At 49.8% G+C, this 23468-nt stretch overlaps 1 protein-coding gene across 3 annotated transcripts; it reads right to left on the bottom strand.

Annotated features, from left to right (window-relative positions):
* Window positions 1-7442: 7442 nt before the first annotated feature.
* On the bottom strand, window positions 7443-19318 carry IVD (isovaleryl-CoA dehydrogenase). 3 transcript variants are annotated; one of them, XM_043471477.1, is made up of 12 exons: window positions 19110-19318; window positions 17474-17563; window positions 17181-17232; window positions 15685-15854; window positions 15154-15247; window positions 14017-14153; window positions 12617-12713; window positions 11515-11608; window positions 10921-11002; window positions 10190-10294; window positions 10012-10084; window positions 7443-9349 (listed from the first exon to the last, which is right to left on the bottom strand). In XM_043471477.1, the coding sequence occupies exons 1-12, from the start codon at window positions 19260-19262 to the stop codon at window positions 9216-9218; spliced, it is 1281 nt and encodes a 426-aa protein (XP_043327412.1). In that variant the 5' UTR covers window positions 19263-19318; the 3' UTR covers window positions 7443-9215. The 3 variants fall into 3 exon arrangements, with proteins under 3 accessions (XP_043327412.1, XP_043327411.1, XP_043327413.1); XM_043471476.1 differs by having other exon boundaries at window positions 10012-10294; XM_043471478.1 differs by lacking the exon at window positions 10012-10084.
* Window positions 19319-23468: the final 4150 nt, after the last annotated feature.

Raw genomic sequence — 23468 nt, 5'->3', positions numbered from 1 at the left:
AGCTTTTCCAAACAATTCTTTATTCTTGTGTTTTCCAAATGTCTGTTAGCAACTAGTTTGAATTTTACACATGAAGCTGCTGTGAGCAACATTCATCTCACTATTAGACTGGGAGGCAAATATTGTGAGTGTATTATCATATTTCTTTATAAAAGGAATATTCCTTTTGCAAAGCCTTATCAAAAATACCCTTTCCTTGCCCTCTGCACTCATTTTGACACTGAAATAATGTAGTCTTTCAAGGACATCAGATACACCTTAACCAGCTTCCAACTACAGGCAAACCCAGCACTCTCTCAGTGTTTCAGGAACCTGCGAGTCATCATTGGCACCTCCCTCTCCCTCCTCAGCCACCATCCATATCTAATCCATCACCACAACCTGATTGTCATTTACCTCCACTCCTTGCACCTCCTCCCCACCCCAGCGACAGCAGCCATGGCATCTGCTCAGACCAACCCCATCCCCCCACCCAATCCCGCAGCCTGTTCTCCACGCAGCAGCTGGAGGGATCTTTCCAAACAGATCACATCGCCTCCTTCTCCTGCTTAAACCCTTCTATGGTTCCTGCTAGCTGTCAGGATAAAATCTGAATCTGGAACAGAAAAGTGAGGCTGCTCCAGCTGGGAAGCACTCTGATCCCTACTCCCATACCTCTTCCAACTGCACCCCTGAACCGGCAATGCTCCCTCCCTGCCAAGCCTTGCTGGGCCAACTGAGGGTAAGGCCTGGGGTGAAGACCATGCCTGCACTGGGTCTTACTGTTTCCCCACAGCTTGGCAGGGTACCTGCACACACTAGTTCTCAGGAGCAGTTACCGAATGATGAATGAATAAATGAATGACTGGCAGAAAAAGCAAGCCTTTGCCTGTGCTGCAGCAGCAGCTCTGCCGTCTGCCTGCTTTGCCAGGTCACAGTGCTGGACTTTGATATCGGCTTAGAAAACTCTCTCCTGTAGCCACACTGTGTGCCGGGCCCTGCTGCTGGCCTTACACTCTCTCCTCCCAGCCCGGTTTCCTGTATGCAGGAGTAATTGTGATGTTACCTTGGCCTCTAAGTTTCCAACGTATGTGGGTTTTGTGATTTGTGTATATTCTTCCTATAAAATTTTCTGATGATTAATTCAGTGCTTGGATTATAATACCTATGGGTTCCACAGCGAAGACTCTTTGAAATCTGGAGACAAAAACATTACGGTGCCGGCTTTGGCAGTCCAGATGGCTTCGCAGAGAAGTTAGAATCTGTGGCCCCAGAATCCTGCTCTTTTAGCTGCTACTGAAAAGATTGGAGAACTCAGTTCAAGGCAAATCTTTGGGATTCCCCTGCCCTCTTCTGCCCCTCCCTCTGCAAGTCTGCTCTGGATGTTTTAGTTAAATGTTACTTCAGTTAAATGAGCTTGGTGGAGGTTGACAGGAAGAGAGGTGGTCCCCTCCTGCAGTCCCCCCAAGGAAGGCATTCATGATGCAAGTATTTAATGGTGGGTACCTCTGTTAAACCAGGCTGCTGGGGATTCAGCAGCAAACCAGATACGTAATATTTGGATGAGCAGTGCTTATGCTGGGTCTTAAGGAATGGATAACTGTAGAACTGATTGGGCGGACTTCCTGGTGGTCGAGTGGTTAAGAGTCCACCTGCCAGTCCGGGGGACACAGGTTTGACCCCTGGACTGGGACTACCCTACGTGCTGTGAAGCAACTAAACCAGTGTGCTGTAACTACTGAAGCCAGTGTGCCTAGAGCCTATGCTTTGCAATGAGAGATGCCACTGCAATGAGAAACCCGAGCAATGCAGCTAGGGAATAGCACCTGCTCGCCGTAACTGGAGAAAGCCCGCAAGCAACAACGGAGAGTGCTGCCAAAAATAATAATAGTAAAAAAATAAAATATACTTTGAAAAAGAACTAATTGGGGTGATTAAGTGCTTATCAGTGTTTTCATATCTATCTCCCCAAGTAGACTGTAAACTCCTTTGGCCCCATAACTGTTCCTTGCCTTTGAATCCTGGCACCCCTAAATGAAGGTTGTTTTTCATTGACCTGGAGATTGGGGGGAATGGAGAGGTGGGTCACTCAAGTGTTCTGAGCCTGGGGTGCCAGGCCGAGGGGCAGGATGAGACTGGATAAGCTGGTCCATCCACCAACAGATGCTGGGACTGGATGGTGGACCCCAGGAAACCCTTGCAAGACTCTGAGGTGCAGAGTGGTGGAGTTTCCATGAGGCTGCAGGGAAATGAGTTGACTGACTTTTCCTGGTGATTGGGGCAGGCTGGGGTGGCAGGGAGTGGTGGGAAGGGGCAGATCAGAGAATCTAGTGGAGAAGAAAAATGGCTGAGTCACTTGGGGCTCCCATCCTCAGAGCAGAGGGGAACGTGGAAGTTTAAGGAATGCAGAATATGGGATACTTTTTTAAAAATATTTATTTATTTGGCTATGCCTAGTTGTAGTGCCAGCACATGGGATCTTTAGAGTTGTAGCGTGCAAACTCTTGGTTGTGGCATGTGGGATCTAGTTCCCCGACCAGGGATTGAACTCAGGCCCTCTGCCTTGCGAGCACAGTCTTAGTCACTGAACTAGCAGGAAAGTCCCAAATATGGGATACTCTGAGGCACCTCCAGGGCATCTTCAGGGATCAGGAGTCCAGGAAATGAGTCTCTAGTCTGCTTGGAAGTTTGGATGATCAGGTGGGGAGGGCCAAAAAAATTGCAGCATGAAACTCTGAAAGGACCCTAGGAATCAGTGAATGGGGCTTAGGGGTATGTGTGGCAGGATTTCAAGCACCTGGGCATCCTGCATAGGAGAAGACAAGAGAGGTCCCAGTTGCTTTCCAGTGAGGACTTCATCTTTCTTCTCTCTGGAGCCTCCCAGGAAAGGAGGGTGTGCGGGCAGGTGGACCTTGCAGGACCTACCACAAGGTGTACTGTGCCCAGAGGCACCCAGGAGGTGGGGGCAGGGAGAGGTAGTGAGTGGGGCCAGCTCTTGCTGGATCTACATATCTAGGTGGTGATTCTTTACCTGAAACTGTTAACTGCTAGCTCTGGACCTTGGAAGTAGTCTCAGCATTGGAGAGCAGATCTCCACTCTCCCTGGCCCGTGCAGTCATACAAAATTCACATCACTGCAGTCTTCATGAACAACCTTGCAATGGTCCCAACCCCACCCTTCCACTCTGGGCCAACAGCAGGAGTCTGGAAAGAAAGGGCTGGGTAGGCTGCAGGCCAGTTAGGAAGGATGTAAGGTCTCACATCCGTAGCCTCTTCTGATTTCAGATTCCTCCTCCCCTGATTTTAGATCTTAATTCATTTTACAATACATTTAAGTAAAACATTTTACTTTAGCAAGTAAAAGGACCTACCGTATACCCAACTTTGCCCAACCTGGCAGTATCAGGCAAGGTACACAGGTATGGACAGAAACTTTGCTACTCTGTTCCCATAAATAGAACCAGCATTTGGGGTGGGTCCTGGGTTGCCCTGAAAATACTCAGCTTTGCAGAGGCTGCCTCCTGAAACCCAGGCAGATGCACCCCAGGGACTCTCAAGGCAGACCAGGCAGGTGGCCCCCATTGCAGGGCTTATCTCCCTTGGGCAGCTGCCAGCTCACGCTCCTTGCCTCCATTCCTGTGGCATGTCTAACAGCCTGTCTCTTGGTGAGTGCAGCCATGTGCGTGTCTGTATGTGTGCATGCGTGTTGCCCAGTGGGCAGAGGGCACGAGTGTGTTTGGATGGAGATGGGCCTATCTCTGGGGCTCCCTGCAAGGCCCTACTTTTCTCTCCTTTCGTCCCTTGGTCTATTGCTGGTGAGGGAAGCCCTCTGTACTTCCTTCATTGAGCCCCTGTCCTCGGCAGAGGGAAGATATTTCCTGTGCTGAGATATCCCTGGGCCCGGAATATCGTTCCTCTCTCCAAGCCAACTCCCACTTACCTGTTTAGCCTGTACTCATCCATGTCTTCCAGGGTAAAGCTGCATCAGGCTGCCTGGCAGAGTAAGTGGAAACAAAACTGTCCCTCTCTGAGGCTGGTCTGTGCTAATTCAGTGCTGGTCCAGGGCATGGTTCTCAGCTTGTCCATAAAGGTTTGTTGACTATGGCTTATAGGCCTGGGCAGGAAAGCAGTGATGCACACTCTTCTGTTATCTGACTATTTCTTTTGCTGAAAAGAAGCTCATGGTATTGGCCATGGGGCTGGTGTGCCACCTCTACCTTGGGTCACTTCTGGTGGCATCACTGTAAAAAATATAGGCACACAACAGCTTTGGAAAACAATTTGGAATTACCTAATAAAGGTGATCACGTATACCTACAACATAGAAATCCCATTCCTGGGAATGTACCTGGAGACTCGCACACATAAACTGGGAGACACATACAGAATATTTTAGAATAGCCCCAAACTGGAACCTACCCAAATGTCCATCAACACAAGAATGGATAATTAAATTGTAGTATTTTCACACAATGGAATATGATACAGGGCAAAAGTGACCAAATTAAAGCACCACTCATTAACAGGAATGAATCTTTAAAAGCTACACAATGATGAGCCAGAGGAGCAAGACAGATGAATATATTTAGCATGAGTCCCATTGCACAAAGCTTAAACAGATGATCAAAATAATACTGTTAAGGGAGACACACAGAGGCAGGAAATCATAAAGAAAAGTGAGGAGAGGACTGTCACTAAATTCAGGATCGTGAGGCACACAGGCTCCTAAAATACTTGGAATGTTCTCTTCATTGGCCTGGGTACTGGGTACAAAGGAGTTTATTGTCGTTTTTCACACTGCATACATACATGTTATATACTTTTCTGTATATATTCTTTACTATATGTTTTATTTAAGGAAAAAAATGGATGGTGTGTGTCCTGACTCTGCCCTCTTTTCATATCCAATCTCTACGCTTGTTTCAGCTGGCAGAGAGGGGACCAGGGTCTCTCATCACGTTCCTTTCTGTTTCTGAGGGTGTCAGAGGACTATGGGAGGTGAGGGCCTTCCCTCTGCAGCTGGGCTTTGCTACTCCAGAGTGGGAAGGCCTGGGGGAAGCAGGGCCAGGCGAGGCCGGCTGGCTCTGCTGTCTCTGCCAACTCTGGGGATTAGGCCAGGGCTCTGGCCCACCTGTTGTTTCACTCATTCAGCATGAACATAGCCACTGAGCACTTACTGTGAGTACTGGGTGCTGTTGGGAGGGTTCAGATAAGTGAGAAATGGTCTTTGACCTCAAAGATCTGTACCATATACAGAGGTAATCACATATACAAATAACTATGGTATCAATACAGGCAAAATGTGAGCTAAGTATCACATGACTTCTCATTTGCACTTTCAATAAATGTTTGTTGAACACCTATTATGTGCCAGAAACTGTGCTGGATAGTGAACATAAAAAGGCAGTTCAATCACAACCCTGACCCTTAAGTTCTTAGTCTAATGCATGGGGACAGACACAGATGAGATAAATATGACTTTGGGGAAAGCCCCTGATGTAGAGATGCCCGGGAGAAGCAGGAAGAGGCCCCACTCAGGATGGGTGAGATGGGGACAGAGGACTGGGAAAGGTTAGAGAAGGGAGGCCTTCCTGAAGGAGGTAGTCCCTGAACTGAAGCTTCAGGGATGAGGAAACAAGACCAAGATGAAGGGCTAGGACATCCTCTGCAGAGGGATAAGCTGGAGCAAAGGTACAAGGTAAGAAGCTTCCTCAGGAGCACTGTTTCCAACCAGAATACAAGTACTCAGTGGGGATGGGAGAGGAGCAGCTGGAAGGGATGGCCAAGGCAGATCAGGGTTGCATTTGCCTTGCAAACCTTAGATCTTATAAGTGCTGGGAGCCACTGGAGGCTTTAGGGGGGCTTGATAGTTACCCTAGCTCAATACAGAGGAAGGGTTGAGGTGTGTGGATTGGAAGAAGACAGGCAAGTTGTCAGTTTGTTGTGGATCAAAGAACTATTCTGACAGGCTAGCTGAGAGTGGGTGGTGGGTGCAGGAGAGGCCATTTTCAGGAACAGCTCCTTGCCAGATTGACCAGGTGCGTCACACAGGGCTCCCCTCTGGAACTAGTGTGGGCAGAGGCAGGGACAGCCAGAAATGTGGATGGGGCTTTGAATCATCTGATCCCAGGGCCCCACACGCTGGCCTGTGGACGTGAGGAATGTAGTGAACTTCTTACAAATCAAACGTGTGCACTTTAAAGATCTATCTGCAATTAAACCAGTAAAGTAGCCATATCGCTTAAAAGCATGAAGTGAATTACCAACCGAAAGCTCTTGAAGATTCAAAAGGAGTTTCACCGTGGAATCGGGTGGAGGGGAGGGTTTGCAGTTTTTGTTTCTTTAAATTATCATAGTTCAAAAACCATTCACATAAAACAAATAACCCCCACCCCCGCCCAAACCGGCCTTTGTTCTCAATTTATGTTCTTTTTAAATTTTAAATTGATAAAAAGTGGCCTTTCTTGTATGAAGCCATACAAGATAGAGAATAGCCGGCTGTCGTTGAGCCCTATGCATCTTGAAATACGAGGCTGGGAGCCGCCAGTCGCAAGCACCTTGCAGTTGTGGCGGGCGGCCGACAGGGGTCAGGAGAGCTCCACGCAGGGCTGGCGGAGCCGCGCCCGAGCCCGAGCTAGCGAGCCAGAGCCGAGCTCCGCGGTGCGCTCGACGCCTCGGGGGAGAAGGCCTGGCCGAGGGAGGGCTCTGGACCCTGGACCTGTCCTAGGCTGGGGTTGTCGACTGAGCGTCCCGGGTCTCGGTTCCCTCAGGCGGACGTGGACTGGGCGTCAGTCCCCAAATCAAAAAGAGGCGCTCCTTCTCAGTCCCCCACGCTTGGCTGACACTAGCCTTGGCTCCACGTCTGGGCGTGGCCGGTTCACCTACGGTTTTTCCGCCTACGGTGGGCAACTCACCCATCTTCCGGAAGCGGCCCGGCGCCAGCTTTGTGTCTTGCACCGGGTTGTCATGATCAAGGAGTTAGTATGTCAAAATGAGACTTGAAATATTTATATAGGTGAAGAAGTGTCATACCAGGTTATATGAGTTTGTTACCCAGGCCTCTGGAGGCGTGTCCTCTAGGCCCCAGCTCAGCTGTTCTAAAAGGTTGCCTGTACCTCCTCATTATCCCTGGAGGTGTGATTAGGTCTGGGGCCCATATAGGAATCCGGTTTGTTTTTTTTTTTTACAGGTTGCCAAGTTCTGATAAAGGGTGTGCCCAGACCACACTTGGAAAACCATTCCCTTAGCTTCTGTTGCCGTCAGGACAGACAGGCAAGTAGGGGTCGTCAGCAGGGGAATCGGGCTGATAGTGACCTGCCTAAAACTGGAGTGGAAGGAGGCAGCCCCAGGAAGGAGTGGTGCTGGCAGCTGGCACTGCAGAGTTGCACAATGCATGTAATCAACCCCACACTCCAAGAACCACATGGCCCCTGCTTTCCCATTGTTCACGACTCAGACTTCACTTTTTTGGCTTTATTTTAAAATATTTTTATTTCACATATAGCATCTGGAAAATCATTGCTCTCCCCACGCTGGAGGCAGAGCTACATTATCCTCACTGACTGGCTGAAATACCCCATTCTGATGTCTTTGGGCTTCCAGCTACACTTTATTATTTTTACAAATTTATTATTATTTATTTTTTGCCTGTACCATGCACCATGTGGGATCTTAATTCCCCAACCAGGGATCAAACCTGCACCCACTGCATTGCAAAGCGCAGAGTCTTAACCGTTGGGTTGCCAGGGAAGTCCCCAGTTACATTTTAAGCCCAGCAAGACCACCATTTTAGCCACATTCATCTCCAACACAGTAGGCAGCAGGATGGGAAAGTGAAGGGACAGGGCCACAAGCCCCTCCGCGCAGGACTGGGCTGGGTTGGCAAGGAGATGACAGCACCTGTCATGAGCATCAGGCTGGGAACAGCTCTTGGCTACAGGCCAGGACCGAAAGTCAGAACAGGCGCTCCTGAGCTGCGGACCAAGAAAACCAGGTCTCTTTTAGGGACCTTAGATGGGGTGGGACAACCCAAAACTGTCACACCCTGACTGTGCTCCATCCAAGCGGCCATGCACTGGGGCTCCAGGCTGGCATTCTCAGAACCCCTATTTCTGCTGATCTGGATTCTAGCTCCAGTTCTGATTTGGGGAAAACCAAATTGTCTTAATCTTTAAAAAAAAAAACAAAAACACATGGGGATGGTTTCCAGCAATTTATAAGTTTCCTCTGGCTCCAAGACTCTTTCCACTCTGGGCTCCCTCCTTTCTTTAAAAATCACTGCAAGATCTGGAAAAGGGGGACTGAGTACTCCTCTCTCCTGTGGGTTGACTCCACCCCTGCGTTTCCCATCAGCAGTGAGCAGGCTGGAAGCAGGGCCTGGATCAGCCGCACTCCAAGGACACAGGGCTGGAGCCAGACAGAAGGCAGGGACAAGTAGACTGCTTCTCCCCCAGCACACCAGTTTAGAAGCAGATGGGTTTGTTTCATGATATGTTTAATACAAAATGGCAGCCGCCACTGTGGACTGGAAACAAAATTAGCCATAGGGTGTCCAGAGAAATGTGCGCAGGCAGCCTCGGCTGGAGTCGAGCCAGCCAACCCAGGCCTGCTGCCCAGTCAGCTGGGGGCTGTCACATGGCCAGGAATGGACAGTGGCACTGGCAGGGTAGTGCTGGAGGCATCGAGCCCGGCCTTCACAAGCATGCGGACCTCTGCCCAGTGTGGACTCTGGGTGGCACAGGTGTTCTGCAATGCCTGTTCCTAGAGCTCTGCCCCAGAGTGGTGGAATTCCAGCTCTAAAAAATGAGGGACCGAGGAGGCTGCAGTGGGAGTGCCCACTCACACACTGCTGAAAGCTAATGCCCCATAGAAACTGGCAGAAACAAAGGCTAGGTTTTGTGGGTATTTTTCCCCATAAAGAAAAGAGACTACCAAGTTCAAATTAATGAACTTGGTAATACTTCTGGTGTACTTGAGCAGAGGGTTCCCTGGCACAGGCTCATCCGAGGAAAAGGTGCTCCTCCTGGGAGGGGGAGCACCAGGCTCGGAAGTCAGAGAGCAAGGGCACAGTCACTAAAGCCCCGGAGAAGCCAGCCTGTTTCCTGAGGTGTCCATGTTAAGTCATTGCACACTTCTCCTGGGCCGGTGGGTGGGGCCTGCTGGGAGGAGAGCTGCGGCAGCTGTCATTCCAGAGAAAGGCCTCAAGGTGCTGGGAAGCGGGGTGAAAGGTCTCGGGGTTAGTGGAAGTCTGCATTGAAAGCTCTGCCGATGACAAGCCGCCTCACTTCGCTGGTCCCAGCCCCGATCTCATACAGCTTGGCATCTCTCAGAAAGCGGCCCATGGGAAAGTCGTTGATGTAGCCATTGCCACCTGCAACCATGGATGGGGCAGAGAAGAAGGACAATGGGAAAAGTGATAGGCAGTGGGCAAAGCAAGGGATGCAAACAAGATTAAGCATCTAGAAATGGGCCAGGAGGAGAGACTGATTGAAGAGAAGCAGCAAAAGGTGGTGAGAGGGAGGGTGGATGGGGGTGGGGTGGGGTGGCTGGAAGGCCACTCAGAGTGCTGAGGATGCCAGGCAGAGGCAGGGGAACCACTGGCAGACAGGGAGAAGCGGGGGGTGGGCAGGAAACTACTGCATAGTACTTATTGGGTGCCAGGCCCAAAGAGGGGAAATAATCTGCACAAGTCACAAAGCCAGTCAGTGGTAGAGCCAGGATTTGAATTCAGCCATCTGGCCCAAGCCTGCACTCTTAACCACTGTGTGGCAATGAACTGAGGCTGTTCCACCTCTGAAGTGTCTCCTTTCCCCCATTTCCCAGTGACAGGACCAGGCTGGGGAGATGAGAGGAGGGCACTGCTGAAGACAGTAGCAACTTGTGGCCTCTGGTGGTTTCCCATTTGCTTTTCCATGTCCTCCCCGTAACTGTACTAAAAGTACAGTTCAGCTGCAGCACAGGGTGAGGAGTGGAGGGGAGCCTCTTCCTGGAGGTGGCCACAGGCTCTGGCAGGGGGGAGCAGGGGGCACTCACCCAAACACTGGATGCCGTCCAGGGCTACCTGTGTGGCACACTCAGCCGAGTAAAGAATCACCCCCGCACAGTCCTGTGGGCGGAGGCTCCGGGGTAGCAGGGTCAGCCAGGACCGCGCGGAGGGGACCCAACTCCGCCCCTGCCCTGGTGTGTGCCATCCCCTGGGGCCGGCCCTCACCTTGGCAGTGCAGTGGCCCTCATCACAGGCCTTGGCAACATTGTAGACGTACTGACGACAAGCCATGAGGCGGGTGTACATATCTGCCATCTTCCCCTGCATCAACTGTGCACAAAAGGAGGTCACAGGTCAGTGTGCTGGAGACACACTCCTCTCAGAATTGTTCCCTTGCCCGCAGTAGCAACCTGACAGCCAGGACTGGGGGCTCTTGGGCTCAGAGAGGTGATGGGACTTGCCTAGGAGGGCAGACACGGCAGCAGGCCTGGAGTTCAGGCCAGAGAGCTGCCGCTGAATCGCAGACCTGGTTGTCTGCCTACAGACCAGAAAGCGTGCCTTGAAATGTTACTCCCTCCCCACAACCAACTGGGCTTCACGCTCCAACCCTCCTAGGTTATTCACCTCAAACAAGCAGGGAGGTGACAGGAGATGGATTGCCTGACAGCTTCCAAAGCAGGCTGAGGAAACCAGCGCTGCAAGTATTCAAACTCATTTTTTTTTTTTTGCCACACCTCAAGGCTTGGCGGATCTTGCCAAGCCTTGCCAGATCTCAGTTCCCTGATCAAGGATTGAACCTAGGTCCCCTGCAGTACAGTGCAGAGGACTCAGGGAATTCCCTCAAGCTCATTTTTGGATGAAGAAGAGTAAATGCCCACAGCACATGCCCCATTTGCTCATTTGTTAAAACTTGAAACCAGAGAATGAGTACATCTTCACAAAACCATCCCACTCACCTGGAAGTGGCCGATCTTCTGGCCAAAGGCCTCCCTCATGTGCAGGTAGGGAATAGTGTGGTCGAGGACGGCCTGCATGATCCTGCGAGAAGGAGAGAAACACTGAGGAGGGGCTTCGCTGTCATCCCACTGCCGGTTGTGTGTGTGTGTGTGGTGGGGGGGCATTCTAGTGTGGAAATGCCTGAGGTGGGGGGGCAGCTAGGTGAGACAAGGAGCTGGCATCTGAGGCAGGAGTCAGGAGCCTGAGGACGCTTGTCACCCCTGCCTAGTCACCACACTGACTGCCCAGCACTTGTGTCCCTTCCCCTGAGAGCAGGTGGAGTGGTGGGACCCTGCAGAGACGTAACCCAGGCATCCTGCTTCAAGTTCTGAGCAACTAGTCAGGCTGGCTCCTCAGGTTTTTTGTCTGTCACCTAATGATATTTGCCTTCAGTGCAAAGAAAGCACAAGTGACAGGAAAGGTAACTTTTTTGCCTCCAGGAGAGGATGCGCAGCAGCCAGGAGGTGGCTCCCGTGGGCCCCCAAGGGGAAGCAGCAGTGGGGCCACCTGCCAAGGAACTGTGACAACCCCCCCACCCCATCCCTTGCACTCACCCAAGGGGCCCACCGGCCAGCACCAGCCGCTCCAGGTCCAGCCCACTCATCAGCACGTAGACGCCCTTACCTAGGTGGCCCAGGATGTTGGCAGCTACGGGGAAAAGTACCGGTCAGAGGGGAGTGAGCAGTCCACAGCCTCTTCATTTTTAGAAAAGCTGCTGGGTTTAGTAACAGGGCTCTCTCACAAGCCAGTAGAAAAATTTGCCCCAGGTTATGTTGAGATGGTTCTCGTCAATACAACCCTCCTCCCTCCCCAGTGAGGTCCATGGATGAAGCTGTCCAGGAGATGGGCAATTTGGAGCTGGTGATGGAAACTGCTGAGCACATCTCCACTCTGGAAGCGAGGACACTGGGTGGCCTGGGGGGTGCTGTGGGCAGGAAGCTGAGTGCAAAGGGTTGACACCCCTGACCCATCTTTAACATTAGTGGAGTTTTTTCTTGCTGACAGAGGAGAGTCTGCACTGATCACCCCTCCCTAGATGCACTTTATAACCAAAGTGCCTTCTCTCAGATGGTGGATCGCAGCAGGGAAGGGATGGTTTCTGGCTGAGGCACAAAGCCAGCCTAACTGATCAAGTCTGTGCTGTCCGTCTCCTCAGAGCATCATGGGGCTGCTGGCTCTCCCACAGCATGGCACATTTTCACTTCAGGGCAGAAATATTCATAGACTGAACTGCCTTTCCTTCACCGAGTCTAGTTCCACCCATTTATTCAGACGGCTTTTCAGCGTCGTTAATGATTACCTCACACTGGCTCCACAGGCAAGTGTACGTATGAGGCAGTCTGAAGGATGCGAGTGGGGGAGGGCAGAGCTTACCTTTCTACCCCAGAGACTGCAATGCCAGCCCCAGGCACAGGAAACCACCCATCCCTGCAGCCACAGTCGGGCACGCAGCTGCAGGGGCTCTGGCCGGGAAGGACAACTGTCCAGCCTGAGACCCACACCTCTGGGCTTGTGGGCCAGGGCACAGTGGCAGGCCTACTGTCTGGCCACATGCGGGTGGTGAGCTAACACTGGTGAGGCTCTCTGACTAAGAGTCAGGCTTTCTCAGCATGTGATGGGGTCAGGACAGGGACTCCCTCATTTTCACAGACTCACCAGGAACCTTGCAGTCTTCGAAGACCAGCTCACAGGTGTTGGAGCCCCTCATCCCTAGCTTGTCCAGCTTCTTGGAGGTGCTGAAGCCCGGCATCCCCTTTATGGGAATAAAAGGAGGTCCTAATTACAGAGCACCCCCCCCCAACCAGGAGGCCAAGGAAAAGGAAGACCCCTGGGAAGTGTCCATCTTTCCATCCAGTCCCCATCCTTGCCTGACACACCAGCGTTCTACTCACCAGGCCCCTACTCTGTATGTGACTGCCCCATTCCTGGAGAAGCCAGCCCTAACACCTTACCCCAGCCTCCCTGCTGTTGGCTGCATTTCCCCCAGTTCTCACAGGAGCAGTTTTTCTCCCAGTTAACTACCTGATCCCCAGGCCCTTCTGACTCTTCCTGGTTGTGGTTCCTTTCCTCTGGGGAAGTCACTTCTAAGACACTGCCCCGGCCCACTCAGTTCCTTTGCCCCCTTGTCCCTCTGCCACTTGCACCTCATGGAGTCCCACTGCAATCAACTCGATCCAGTGTGCTTTGCACGCATCAGATGCAGAACGGCCAGGCAGGTGCCCAGCAGGGGCATCTTCATCTGCCCTCCAGGAGGGCACATCGCTTTCCTCTAGGAGACATGAGCACCTCGGCCCAGCCAGGAGAGTTCTCGTCTCGGCTGTGTCCTTTGGGCTACTCACTTTTCTTGTTCTCCAGTCCCTGTTGGACAATCTCCACCCTCTCCCCATGCAGGATACCGGAAACCTTTACAACACTCATTCTTGAAACTGTCCACTCCCCTGTCCACCCTCCCCGGGGCCCTGGCCTCCTCCTTAGGAACCATTAGGCAGCTGGTTCCTCCACTAACACTGGCCCCCACCCCACCCTGCTTCCTCTCCCTCAGTTCACCATTGTGCTTTGCTTACTCACTCTCACACAACTCACTTTCTCTCTCTCCTATTTTGTTTTTCTCTTTACCAAAAACAAAAAAAGGTTCAGTTCTCTCCCATTCCTAAAAGCCAACTGAAACTGCCAACTTTTCACTCTAACTCCTGCCGTCTCCCCGGTGCCTCTACTGACAAGACTTGGAAGGTGCAGTCTCTGGTCCCCACCAGCATCCTCCAAACTCACCCCGCGGGCGGCTTGCTCCAGGTCCACCCTGACACCCCGATGGCCCTCATCTTTCAGGACGTCCAGATAGCCTGGCTTTGTGGATAGTTCCACTGTCCTCGGATTTGACCCCTCCTCCCCGGACTCCACTTTTTGGCTACCCTCCCTTCAGTCTCCTCTCTTGCCCCATTCCCGTCCCAGGAGGGAGGCTTGGCAGAGCGCACCACACTGATGGTCTGTGCGATCACTTGAAGGAGGTCATCTCTGGTGCCATTCTCAACCTCCCACCATAACTCCCCCACATTCACCTTCTCCACAACGAAGGCTGTGATGCCCCGAGAAGCTGGCACAACAGTCACATCAGTCTTGGCGTAGACAACAAGGACATCTGCATCAGGACCATTGGTGATCCAGAACTTGTTGCCATTCAGGACATAGTGATCTCCTAAGGAGATTGCCGGGAGAAATATCAATAACCACAGATATGCAAAGACACCATCCTTATAGCAGAAAGCAAAGAACTGAAGAGCCTCTTGATGAAAGTGAAAGAAGAGAGTGAAAAAATTAGCTTAAAACTCAGCATTCAAAAAACTAAGATCATGACATCGGGTCCCATCACTTCATGGCAAATAGATGGGGAAACAAATGGAAACAGTGAGAGACTTGATTTTTTTGGGTTCCAAAATCACTGCAAATGGTGACTGCAGCCATGAAATTAAGGGACGCTTGCTCCTTGGAAGAAAAGCTATGACCAACTTAGCATATTAAAAAGCAGAGACATTACTTTGCCAACAAAGGTCCGTCTAGTCAAAGCTATGGTTTTTCCAGCAGTCATGTATGGATGTGAGAATTGGACTGTAAAGACAGTTGACCACCAAACAGTTGATGCTTTTGAACTGTGGTGTTGGAGAAGACTCTTGAGAGTCCCTTGGACAGCAAGGAGATCAAACCAGTCAATCCTAAAGGAAATTAGTCTTGAGTATTCATTGGAAGGACTGATGCTGAAGCTGAAACTCCAATACTTCGGCCACCTGATGCAAAGAACTGACTCATTGGCAAAGACCCTGATGCTGGGAAAGAATGAAGGCAGGAGGAGAAGAGGATAACAGAGGATGAGATGGTTGGATGGCATCACCAACTCGATGGACATGAATTTAAGCAAGCTCTAGGAGTTGGTGATGAACAGGGAAGCATGGCGTGCAGCAGTCCATAGGGTCGCAAAGAGTCAGACATGACTGAGCAACTGAACTGAACTGAAGGAGAGGAAGTTGGCTACTTGTACAAGCGGTGTGGGCCTGTCTTAGCCAGTCAGTCCACCACCACTTCTATTCACAAAAAACTGTCCAGCTGGCAAACGCTTCTGGAAACCCAGCAGAGCCACCTCCAGTCAACCCTTTGGTCTGTCCCTCTGCCCATTTCAGCTCCCAAATCAAGAGCAGCCTCACCTTTCTTATCTGCTTTCAGCTTCATGGAGACAACATCAGAGCCAGCATTGGGCTCACTCATGGCCAGGGCTCCGATGTATTCACCACTTATCAGCTGCAAGAAAAACCCCAAAGGGTCTCATTATGACCTGAAGTACCCAGTAGGGGCTCACTGGGACCACGTCTTGCCTGGTCATGTGACACCCCTCCAAGTCCTCTCAGATCCGGGTACAGGAAAATTCCTAGAAGAGAAGCCCTGTATCCACAAGGCTGAAGCTCTCTCTCCTTTTCCCATCATTCCCTTTGCAAGGGAAGCTAGTCTGAGGCTTCTGTTTCTTGAAGTGCTCAAGTAAACATTGTTCAGTGACGACTTGGGTGTTCTGGTCCTGTTTAATTTATTTTTTTTGACTGAAGCATTTTAAAGCAAATCTCTGACCCCTTCCAAGGCCTAGCAGATTCAGGGCAGCCCGCTACAGAAAGCAAGTCTGACCATCCCTCCCCAGTGGGAGAGGAGCTTCATGCTGGTGTGTTCCTCCAGCCCCATTTCCTCACCTTGGGGAGGTACTTCTCCTTCTGGGTCTCGTTTCCATTCCGCACAATTTGGTTGATACAGAGGTTGGAGTGGGCTCCATAACTGAGCCCCACTGCTCCAGACACTCGGGATATCTCCTCCATCACCAGCACGTGTTCCAGGAAGCCCAGACCAGAACCACCATACTGAACTGGGGGTGGGGAGTGGGGGGTGCAGGGGAGTGGAAAAGGCAGACCAGGTTAAATGAAGATACTGTCTTACATGCTGGAGAGGAATACTGTGACAGCACCTATTCCAGGTTCCCTCTAGCGAAGTCAATAGGCTGATGGCTGTGAACCCTGCTTGCAAGCTCACAGGACTAGTTTTAGTTTTTTCTGCTGCCTCTGATCAACTAAGATGTGGTTCAGAAAACAGTCATTGCAACTCCTGCTTTATCCCAAACGGAGCTGTTTTTAAAAATGATTTTATTTATTTATTTGGCCACACCATGCAGTTTTTGGGATCTTAATTCCCCAACCAGGGGTTGAACCTGGGCCCTTGGCAGTAAAAGCGCAGAGTCCTAACCAGTGGATCACTGGGGAATTCCCTATCTCAGACAGACTTCTTAATGAAGACAAGAAGACCTGAGCATTCACTACTCAGAGAGCTAAAGAAGTGCGTAAGTCTAAATTAGTTTTTAAGTGGTTACATCATTACTCATGATGTAAAATTTCTACAATCAGCTTAAAATCCCAAGAATTGTCTCCAAGTGGTGAGGGGAGGGTGTAAGGAGAATATTGTGGTCCACCTTTACTCTAATGCCCAGTGAACACAGGCCAGAGCAGGGTGGGCCATCCAGGTTTTGGCTGGCGAAGCTGCAGGCTCATCTCTTTACTGGGCACTGTAAGCCAGGCCAGCCTTTGCATCAGAGGCTAACATCTGAAACAAAGCCCACCAGCTCCTTGCCCTCATCTCCTGAAAACAAGTAGTAAGGCCTACAGGGGACTCTGGATAGGCCGAGGGATAGTCTCTTAAATACACCATCTGGCCACCTCACATGGAGGCTCAGATGGGTGTCCCTCTCCCCAACCACCCCCCAGTCTGCTTCCAAATGAGCTCTTGGGTCAAGCTGTGGGCAGAGGACACACAGGCATCCCCTACAGGGACACACTGCCCTGAGTGGTTCTGCCTTCACACTACTGGTAGGGCAGAACTTAGGGACTAGGGGAGGCAGTAAGCCTGAGGTATTAAGATCACTGCTTGATCTGGAGTTTTCTAAGCTCCCCAGATCATCTGGGGAAACTTCTTAAGTGTGCAGAGTTCAAGAGTCTGGGTGAACCACACTGATCTTTATCTTCTTAACATCACTGCCTAAAGAAACAGAAGTTTATTCTTCTCTGGGTAGTTTCTCAGGTCCAAGAGGGAGGAGACTCTGGGTTATTTTGAGTAAGACCTTTCCTCTCCGTTCCTTCTTCTTTGGGAAATGTGTTAAAGGACATGCAAAAAAAAGCTCTATAGGGAAAGAAACCACACTCACCAGGGGCTGTGATGCCCAAAACTCCCAGGTTCCCCAGCTGCTTCCAAAACTCCTGCCAACAGAACCGAGACGCACAGTGGGTTGTGAGAAGGCAGCCAGTCACAGGTGCCAGGCACCTCTGGAACAATGAGGCGCAAGGGCTTCCCAGAAAAGGGCTGCATTCTTAGGGGGCTTTTATCCACCAGAAGACTGTGTGAGTCTTGCCAGGCAACAGTGCAATTCCCGGCCCAGTCCAGTCCAGCTCCCAGACTGCCCCCACCCCCATCCCTCTCAGTCTGGGCCTCACGACTTACTCGCAGGTTCTTGAACTCATTACTTTGGTCGATCTCCTGGGCTTGGGGGGCTAGATGCTCCTGAAGGAACTTAGCCATGGTCTGACGAAGCTAGAGGGAGAGAGGTGGACGGATGTTGCTGAAACAATACATAATTGCCGCTGAGGACAGTGTCTCCACTACTGAGGACAGCTTCAGAGAAACAGGACACAAATAGCCTTACCAAACAGCATCAAACTGAGAGGCCCCACTAGTTTATGCTTCCTTAGAGGTGATCCTCACCTCTCTTTTTAAAGATTATTTTTTAAATGTCACTCCCCTATGTAGATCATTCCATGGGCTCCGATTGTCTTTAAAAGGCAACTTCTTATACATGTATATGTATAACTGAATCACTTTGCTATACACCTGAAACTAGCACAACATCATAAATTAACTATACTTCAATTTTTAATTGTTAAAAAAAAAAAAAAAGACAAACTCCTTACCCAGGACCTGAAGGCCCTGTGAGGTAAGCCCTGCAGCTCTTCCAGCCTTCCCCAGTACCCTTCTCATCTCCAGACATGCTCCCTTCAGTTCTTGGCATGTGTCAGGTGGTTTTTTTTTTTTTTGCCCATTAACCTTGGCTAAAAGAGATAATTCAAAAAGAGATAAGAGCTTGTTCCTTGGAAGGAAAGCTATGACAAACCTAGATAGCATATGTTCATTGGAAGGACTGATGCTGAAGCTGAAGCTCCAATACTTTGGCCAACTGATGCAAGGAACTGACTCATTGGAAAAGACCCTGATGCTGGGAAAGCTTGAAGGCGGGAGGAGAAGGGGATGACAGAGGATGAGATGGTTGGATGGCATCACCAATTCAATGGACATGAGTTTGAGCAAACTCCAGGAGATATTGAAGGACAGGGATAACAACAACAAGAGATTAGGAACTCCTCTGGCAGGAGACTCCTGGCAGGAAATCTTGCGAACTGGGATTGAGCACTTCCTGCCTGAGATGATTCGAAGTTCGGTCTGCTGCCTAATGCAACTGGATTTTTGGAGTTCTCGGCAAGCTCAGGCACTTGCTGAGGACCACAGGAGAATCGCATTTCTTGGGAGTTCAAGCCAGTGTCCAAGTGAACAGTCTCCTTCCACCAGGAATAACTCTAGTTCTGCTTCATTGTAACAACCTCTTTCAAGTTTTTTTCAGCTTTGTGCTTGACCCCATAGGTTGAAGAATTATAGCCAGCCTCCCCTGTGCATGTCAACTCCACCCCCAAGCCCAAGATGTGTATTTGAAAAAGATTTAATGGTGATGAGTAACCAGGTTTTAGAACCACAGCCTTAGGCAGTTTTGAGGTGTAAGAGGCCTTCAAAGAGATTGAGGGCCCTATTGGCAAACGAGGGTAATCCTCTGCAGATTCACCAAAACATCCCCTCATGCTCCCCCCACTCCTGTCTCCCAGGAGCGTTCCTGTCCTCGACTCCTCGCCTAACTTCCGCAATCAGGCCTTGATGCCTCCACAGACCGGAGGCTCGGGCCCGCGGCCGCCCCCGCCCTGGCGCGCTCAGAGCCCCCAGATCAGTCATCGCTACTGGGTGAGTGCCAGGCAGAAGAGCGTCCGGGTGACCACCGACCACGGATAAGGGGCAGAAGGAGGGTGAGCCTCCCTACCTGCTTCTGCTCCTCGTTTAGCCCATTGATTGCATCGTCCACGGGCAACAGCGAGTTGGCCCGCTGGGTAATCCGGCCAGCAAGCGAATGCAGCGGCAGTCGCGTCCTCCAGCTCGCCACGCGCCGACCCAGTAACCAAGCTGCAGTCGCCATCTCTGCCTTGCCCCTGGAGCGGGAGCACAAGCCGCTGAGAGCCAGCCCTGCGAGCTCCACCAATCCCCGGCTTCGCTGCCGCCACCCAATCGGCGAGGGGGTGGGTCTCCAGCAGCCAATCATCCTCAGCTGCCCGCCAAAGGACAGGCTTTCAGGCACCAGCCAATCAGGCACAAACCCGGCGAGGTGGGTGTGCTTGGTGGGGAAGCTGGATCTGCCAGCGACTTGTCCGGGTTGCGTGTTTTTGTTTTTGTTTTTTAAAGTGGAAGAGCAGAAAGAATCTTTTTGAGTAGAGGATGTAGTATCCCCGGTGCGTTAAAAATAGCAGTACCTAACTGCAGACATCTGCGGGAAAGCAACTGTTAAAACCATAATCAGGAAATTCGCTGAACGTCCCTCAACGCTTCCACTCACCGAGGAAGGTTCGATTCCTGGTGGGAGAAATAGGATCTCGCCCGCCAGAGATCCGGGTTTGATCCCTGGGTGGGGAAGGTCCCCTGGAGAAGGGAATGGCAACCCACTCCAGTATACTTGCCTGGAGAATTCCACGGGCAGAAGAGCCTGGAGGGCTACAGTTCATAGGGTCGCAAAGAGTCGGAGAAGACTGATCGACTAATACTTTTTCACTTTTGCCGCTGGCAGGGCCAAAACAGTTTAAAACCACAGTTCAGTTCAGTTCAGTCCCTCAGTCGTGTCCGACTCTTTGCGACCCCATGAACCGCAGCACGCCAGGCCTCCCTGTCCATCACCAATTCCCGGAGTCCACCCAAACCCATGTCCATTGAGTTGGTGATGCCATCCAACCATCTCATCCTCTGTCGTCCCCTTCTCCTCCTGCCCTCAATCTTTCCCAGCATCAGGGCCTTTTCAAATGAGTCAGCTCTCCGCATCAGGTGGCCAAAGTATTGGAGCTTCAGCCTCAGCATCAGTCCTTCCGATGAACACCCAAGACTGATCTCCTTTAGAATGGACTGGTTGAATCTCCTTGCAGTCCAAGGGACTCTCAAGAGTCTTCTCTAACACCACAGTTCAAAAGCATCAATTCTTCTGTGCTCAGCTTTTTTTATAGTCCAATGCTCACATCCATACATGACCACTGGAAAAACCATAGCCTTGACAAGACAGACCTTTGTTGACAAAGTAATGTCTCTGCTTTTTTTTTTTTTTCATTTATTTTTATTAGTTGGAGGCTAATTACTTCACAACATTTCAGTGGGTTTTGTCATACATTGACATGAATCAGCCATGGAGTTACATGTATTTCCCATCCCGATCCCCCCTCCCACCTCCCTCTCCACCTGATTCCTCTGGGTCTTTCCAGTGCACCAGGCCCGAGCACTTGTCTCATGCATCGCACCTGGGCTGGTGATCTGTTTCACTATAGATATGTCTCTGCTTTTTAATATGCTGTCTAGGTTGGTCATAACTTTCCTTCCAAAGAGTAAACGTCTTTTAATTTCATGGCTGCAGGCACCATCTGCAGTGATTTTGGAGCCCAGAAAAATTAAGTCAGCCACTGTTTCCACTGTTTCCCCATCTATTTGCCATCAAATGATAGGACCGGATGCCATGATCTTAGTTTTCTGAATGTTGAGCTTTAAGCCAACTTTTTCACTCCCCTCTTTCACTTTCATCAAGAGGATCTTTAGTTCTTCTTCACTTTCTGCCTTAACAACCACAACAAAACTGCAAACAGAAAAACACCGAATGCCCCATGCTTGCCAATACATTGTCAGAGCATATCTAGGAGAAGAACACTTGCTCTAGGGTGCATGCTGGTTATAACTCAGGAAAATTTGCTTTATTATGTAGCAGAATTTGACTTTGACAGAATTTTATGGGAAAGGGTGAGAGTGCAGAATCCTAACCACGGACTGCCAGGGAATTCCCTTTCATTGTCTTTATTTTTAAAATTTTAAAATTTATTTATTTTCTATTTATTCCCTATTTTTTGGCTGCAATGCAGCATGCAAGTTTTAGTTCCCCATCCAGGGAAGGAACCTGTGCCCCCTGCAGTGAAAGCCCAATATGTTAACCACTGGACTGCCAGGCAAGTCTCTCCTTTCATCATTTTTAAATGAAAATAATACCACCCATTGCAAAGAGGGATAAAGGAAATTACATATTTAATAACAATGCTTTTGATTCTTCTTACGGTATCCCAAGGTTACTATAGTAACCAAGTAGTCCAAGGTTTCAAACACAGCTAAGACAAAAGCCAGGTTCTGTCAGCTTATCCATACCAAAATGCTTTCTTCAGCTCACTGCCTTTCATATCAAGCCCCACCCCCAACCCACAGGTGGGGAAGATTTTCAGAATAACCTGATACCGATTGTGGTCAAGTTCTCTACATTTCCTGTGATCTGCAGACTCATGATTGTGAAAATCTTCCATGGGTGCCTTCCAGTTTATCTCTTGGAGCCATTCAGTTGCTTTACTTGCACTTTCAAGGACTGGTAAATGTACAAGCTGGTGTAAGTTTGAATATCCAGGCTTGTAAATTCTTACTATACGATGAAAGTAAGTTTAGCAAAACCCAAGGGATCCTGTGAACAATCTGGAAATTCCTTAGTTAAGGTCTTAAATTCTGTCCTAGTCCAAGGATGTAAAGGTAAAAGCAGGTTCCCCTCTACGTGTAGGTTTCTCCTTAAAGGGGGTGACTATTACCTTAGGGGTGTCTTTGTCCTTTCCCTTAAATTCCACAAGTTCTTCCTTTTGTATCCTTTGATACAAAAGAGCCAAAGAAGGAGAAGAGAAAGGAGGAGAAGCAGTGATGACTTATGGGGTCTTTTCTAATCTAGTCACTGTTTCTAATAATTTCTGATTTGTCTCTTGCAATGAAGCCATTTTGTCATTCCCTTACTTTGAGGCTTCCAGGTGCCAATTAAAATGTCTCCATTCTAGCTGTTTGATCGTAAGCCTGCTTTTTCTAATTTAGTGTGCAAATAAACCAACTTAGGTAAATCAAAAGTGCCCCATTTTAGCCATCTCAGGAACAAATGATTTTTGGTGAGACCTTGCCATTAAGTTACATACTTGCAAGTGTCAGTTTCTTAGGTGTTATATATAAACCCAGCTGAAGTTCCTAGGTGGCTGCTCATCCAAGAGTTGCTGGGCCCTTGAGGCACAGGTTCCCATTATTGATTTGGTAGTCTGGGTCAGGCGTGAGATACCATCTGAACAATTTTCTGAGGACAGTGTGGTGGACTGGATGTGCACTAGCTTCCCTAGGAGTTACCCTTGGGTCAGTGCATCTCTGTCACATGTCTGTTTCTCCCAGTGACAGTCTTTAGACTGTCATGCATGGTTGGAGCACTAAGTTATTAGCCTCTGTGGTGTCCCCCAGAGGAGCAGTATCTACTTAATGGTCATAGTGGGTTCCTAGCAGGTTCCCTTGAGGACCACTGCACATGGTGAGGATTGACACATCTGAGGGTAGCCTGTGGCCGATAGGAGCAAAATATCCCTTTGTGCTTTAGAGCTGAAGAACTCTGTCTCATTTCACTAACAAAAAATTTTGTTCAGACCATGTATCAATATACCCCTTTTTTTCTTTAGTTTAAGTCTAACTTAACAAAAATCAGCCACATATGTTTTCCCTGGACTTTCTCTGCAGATCCCCCTGGGACCCTGCCTAGGAAATGCATGGGTGCCCCTTAAGATGAATAAAAACTAGTCCAGATCAAACTTTCAGGATCATCATGATACATACATAAGCTCTGGATGTATCAGGAGAACGCACCAGTGAGAGATGAGAACCAGTGAGAACCTGGTGAGAGATGCTGAGAAGCTAGTGAGGCTCAAAATACCCATGCTGGTACTGAGTGCCCATCTGAGGTGTCTTCCAGGTATCTTCTGGTGGGTGTCTCTGGTATCCTGCCCACTACACCAAGTGTATATCAATGAAAAATTAATCAAGAGTCAATCTATGAAAGAAATTTGAGCCAAATTTGAGGACTGTAACCCTCAAATTTGGGTTCTGAGAACTGTTCTGCCTGTGAGAAGTCAGTTACATAAACTTTTTGAGACAGAGGGCCATACATTAGATCTGGGGTTCCCAACCTCCAGGATCTAATGCCTGATGATCTGAGGTGGAGTTGATGTAATTACAATAGAAATAAAGTGCATGATAAATGTAATGCACTTGAATCATCCCAAAACCACACCCACCCTGCCCTGACTGTGAAAAATTGTCTTCCACAAAA

The sequence above is a fragment of the Cervus canadensis genome, chromosome 6 (assembly GCF_019320065.1).
Source record: "Cervus canadensis isolate Bull #8, Minnesota chromosome 6, ASM1932006v1, whole genome shotgun sequence".
NCBI classification, from domain to species: domain Eukaryota; kingdom Metazoa; phylum Chordata; class Mammalia; order Artiodactyla; family Cervidae; genus Cervus; species Cervus canadensis.
Note: the sequence above shows the minus strand (reverse complement) of the source record. Positions and strands in the feature narration are given on the sequence as shown.

Bases quoted from the DNA above. Each gene is read 5' to 3' on its own strand.
- IVD (XM_043471476.1), bottom strand. From the start codon at position 19,262: ATGGCGACTGCAGCTTGGTTACTGGGTCGGCGCGTGGCGAGCTGGAGG. The intron at 17,564-19,109 runs GTAGGGAGGCTC...CTCTCCCTCTAG, and splicing joins TAAACGAGGAGCAGAAGCAG to CTTCGTCAGACCATGGCTAA. The intron at 12,714-14,016 runs GTGAATGTGGGG...ATTCCCATAAAG, and splicing joins CAGCCTTCGTTGTGGAGAAG to GGGATGCCGGGCTTCAGCAC.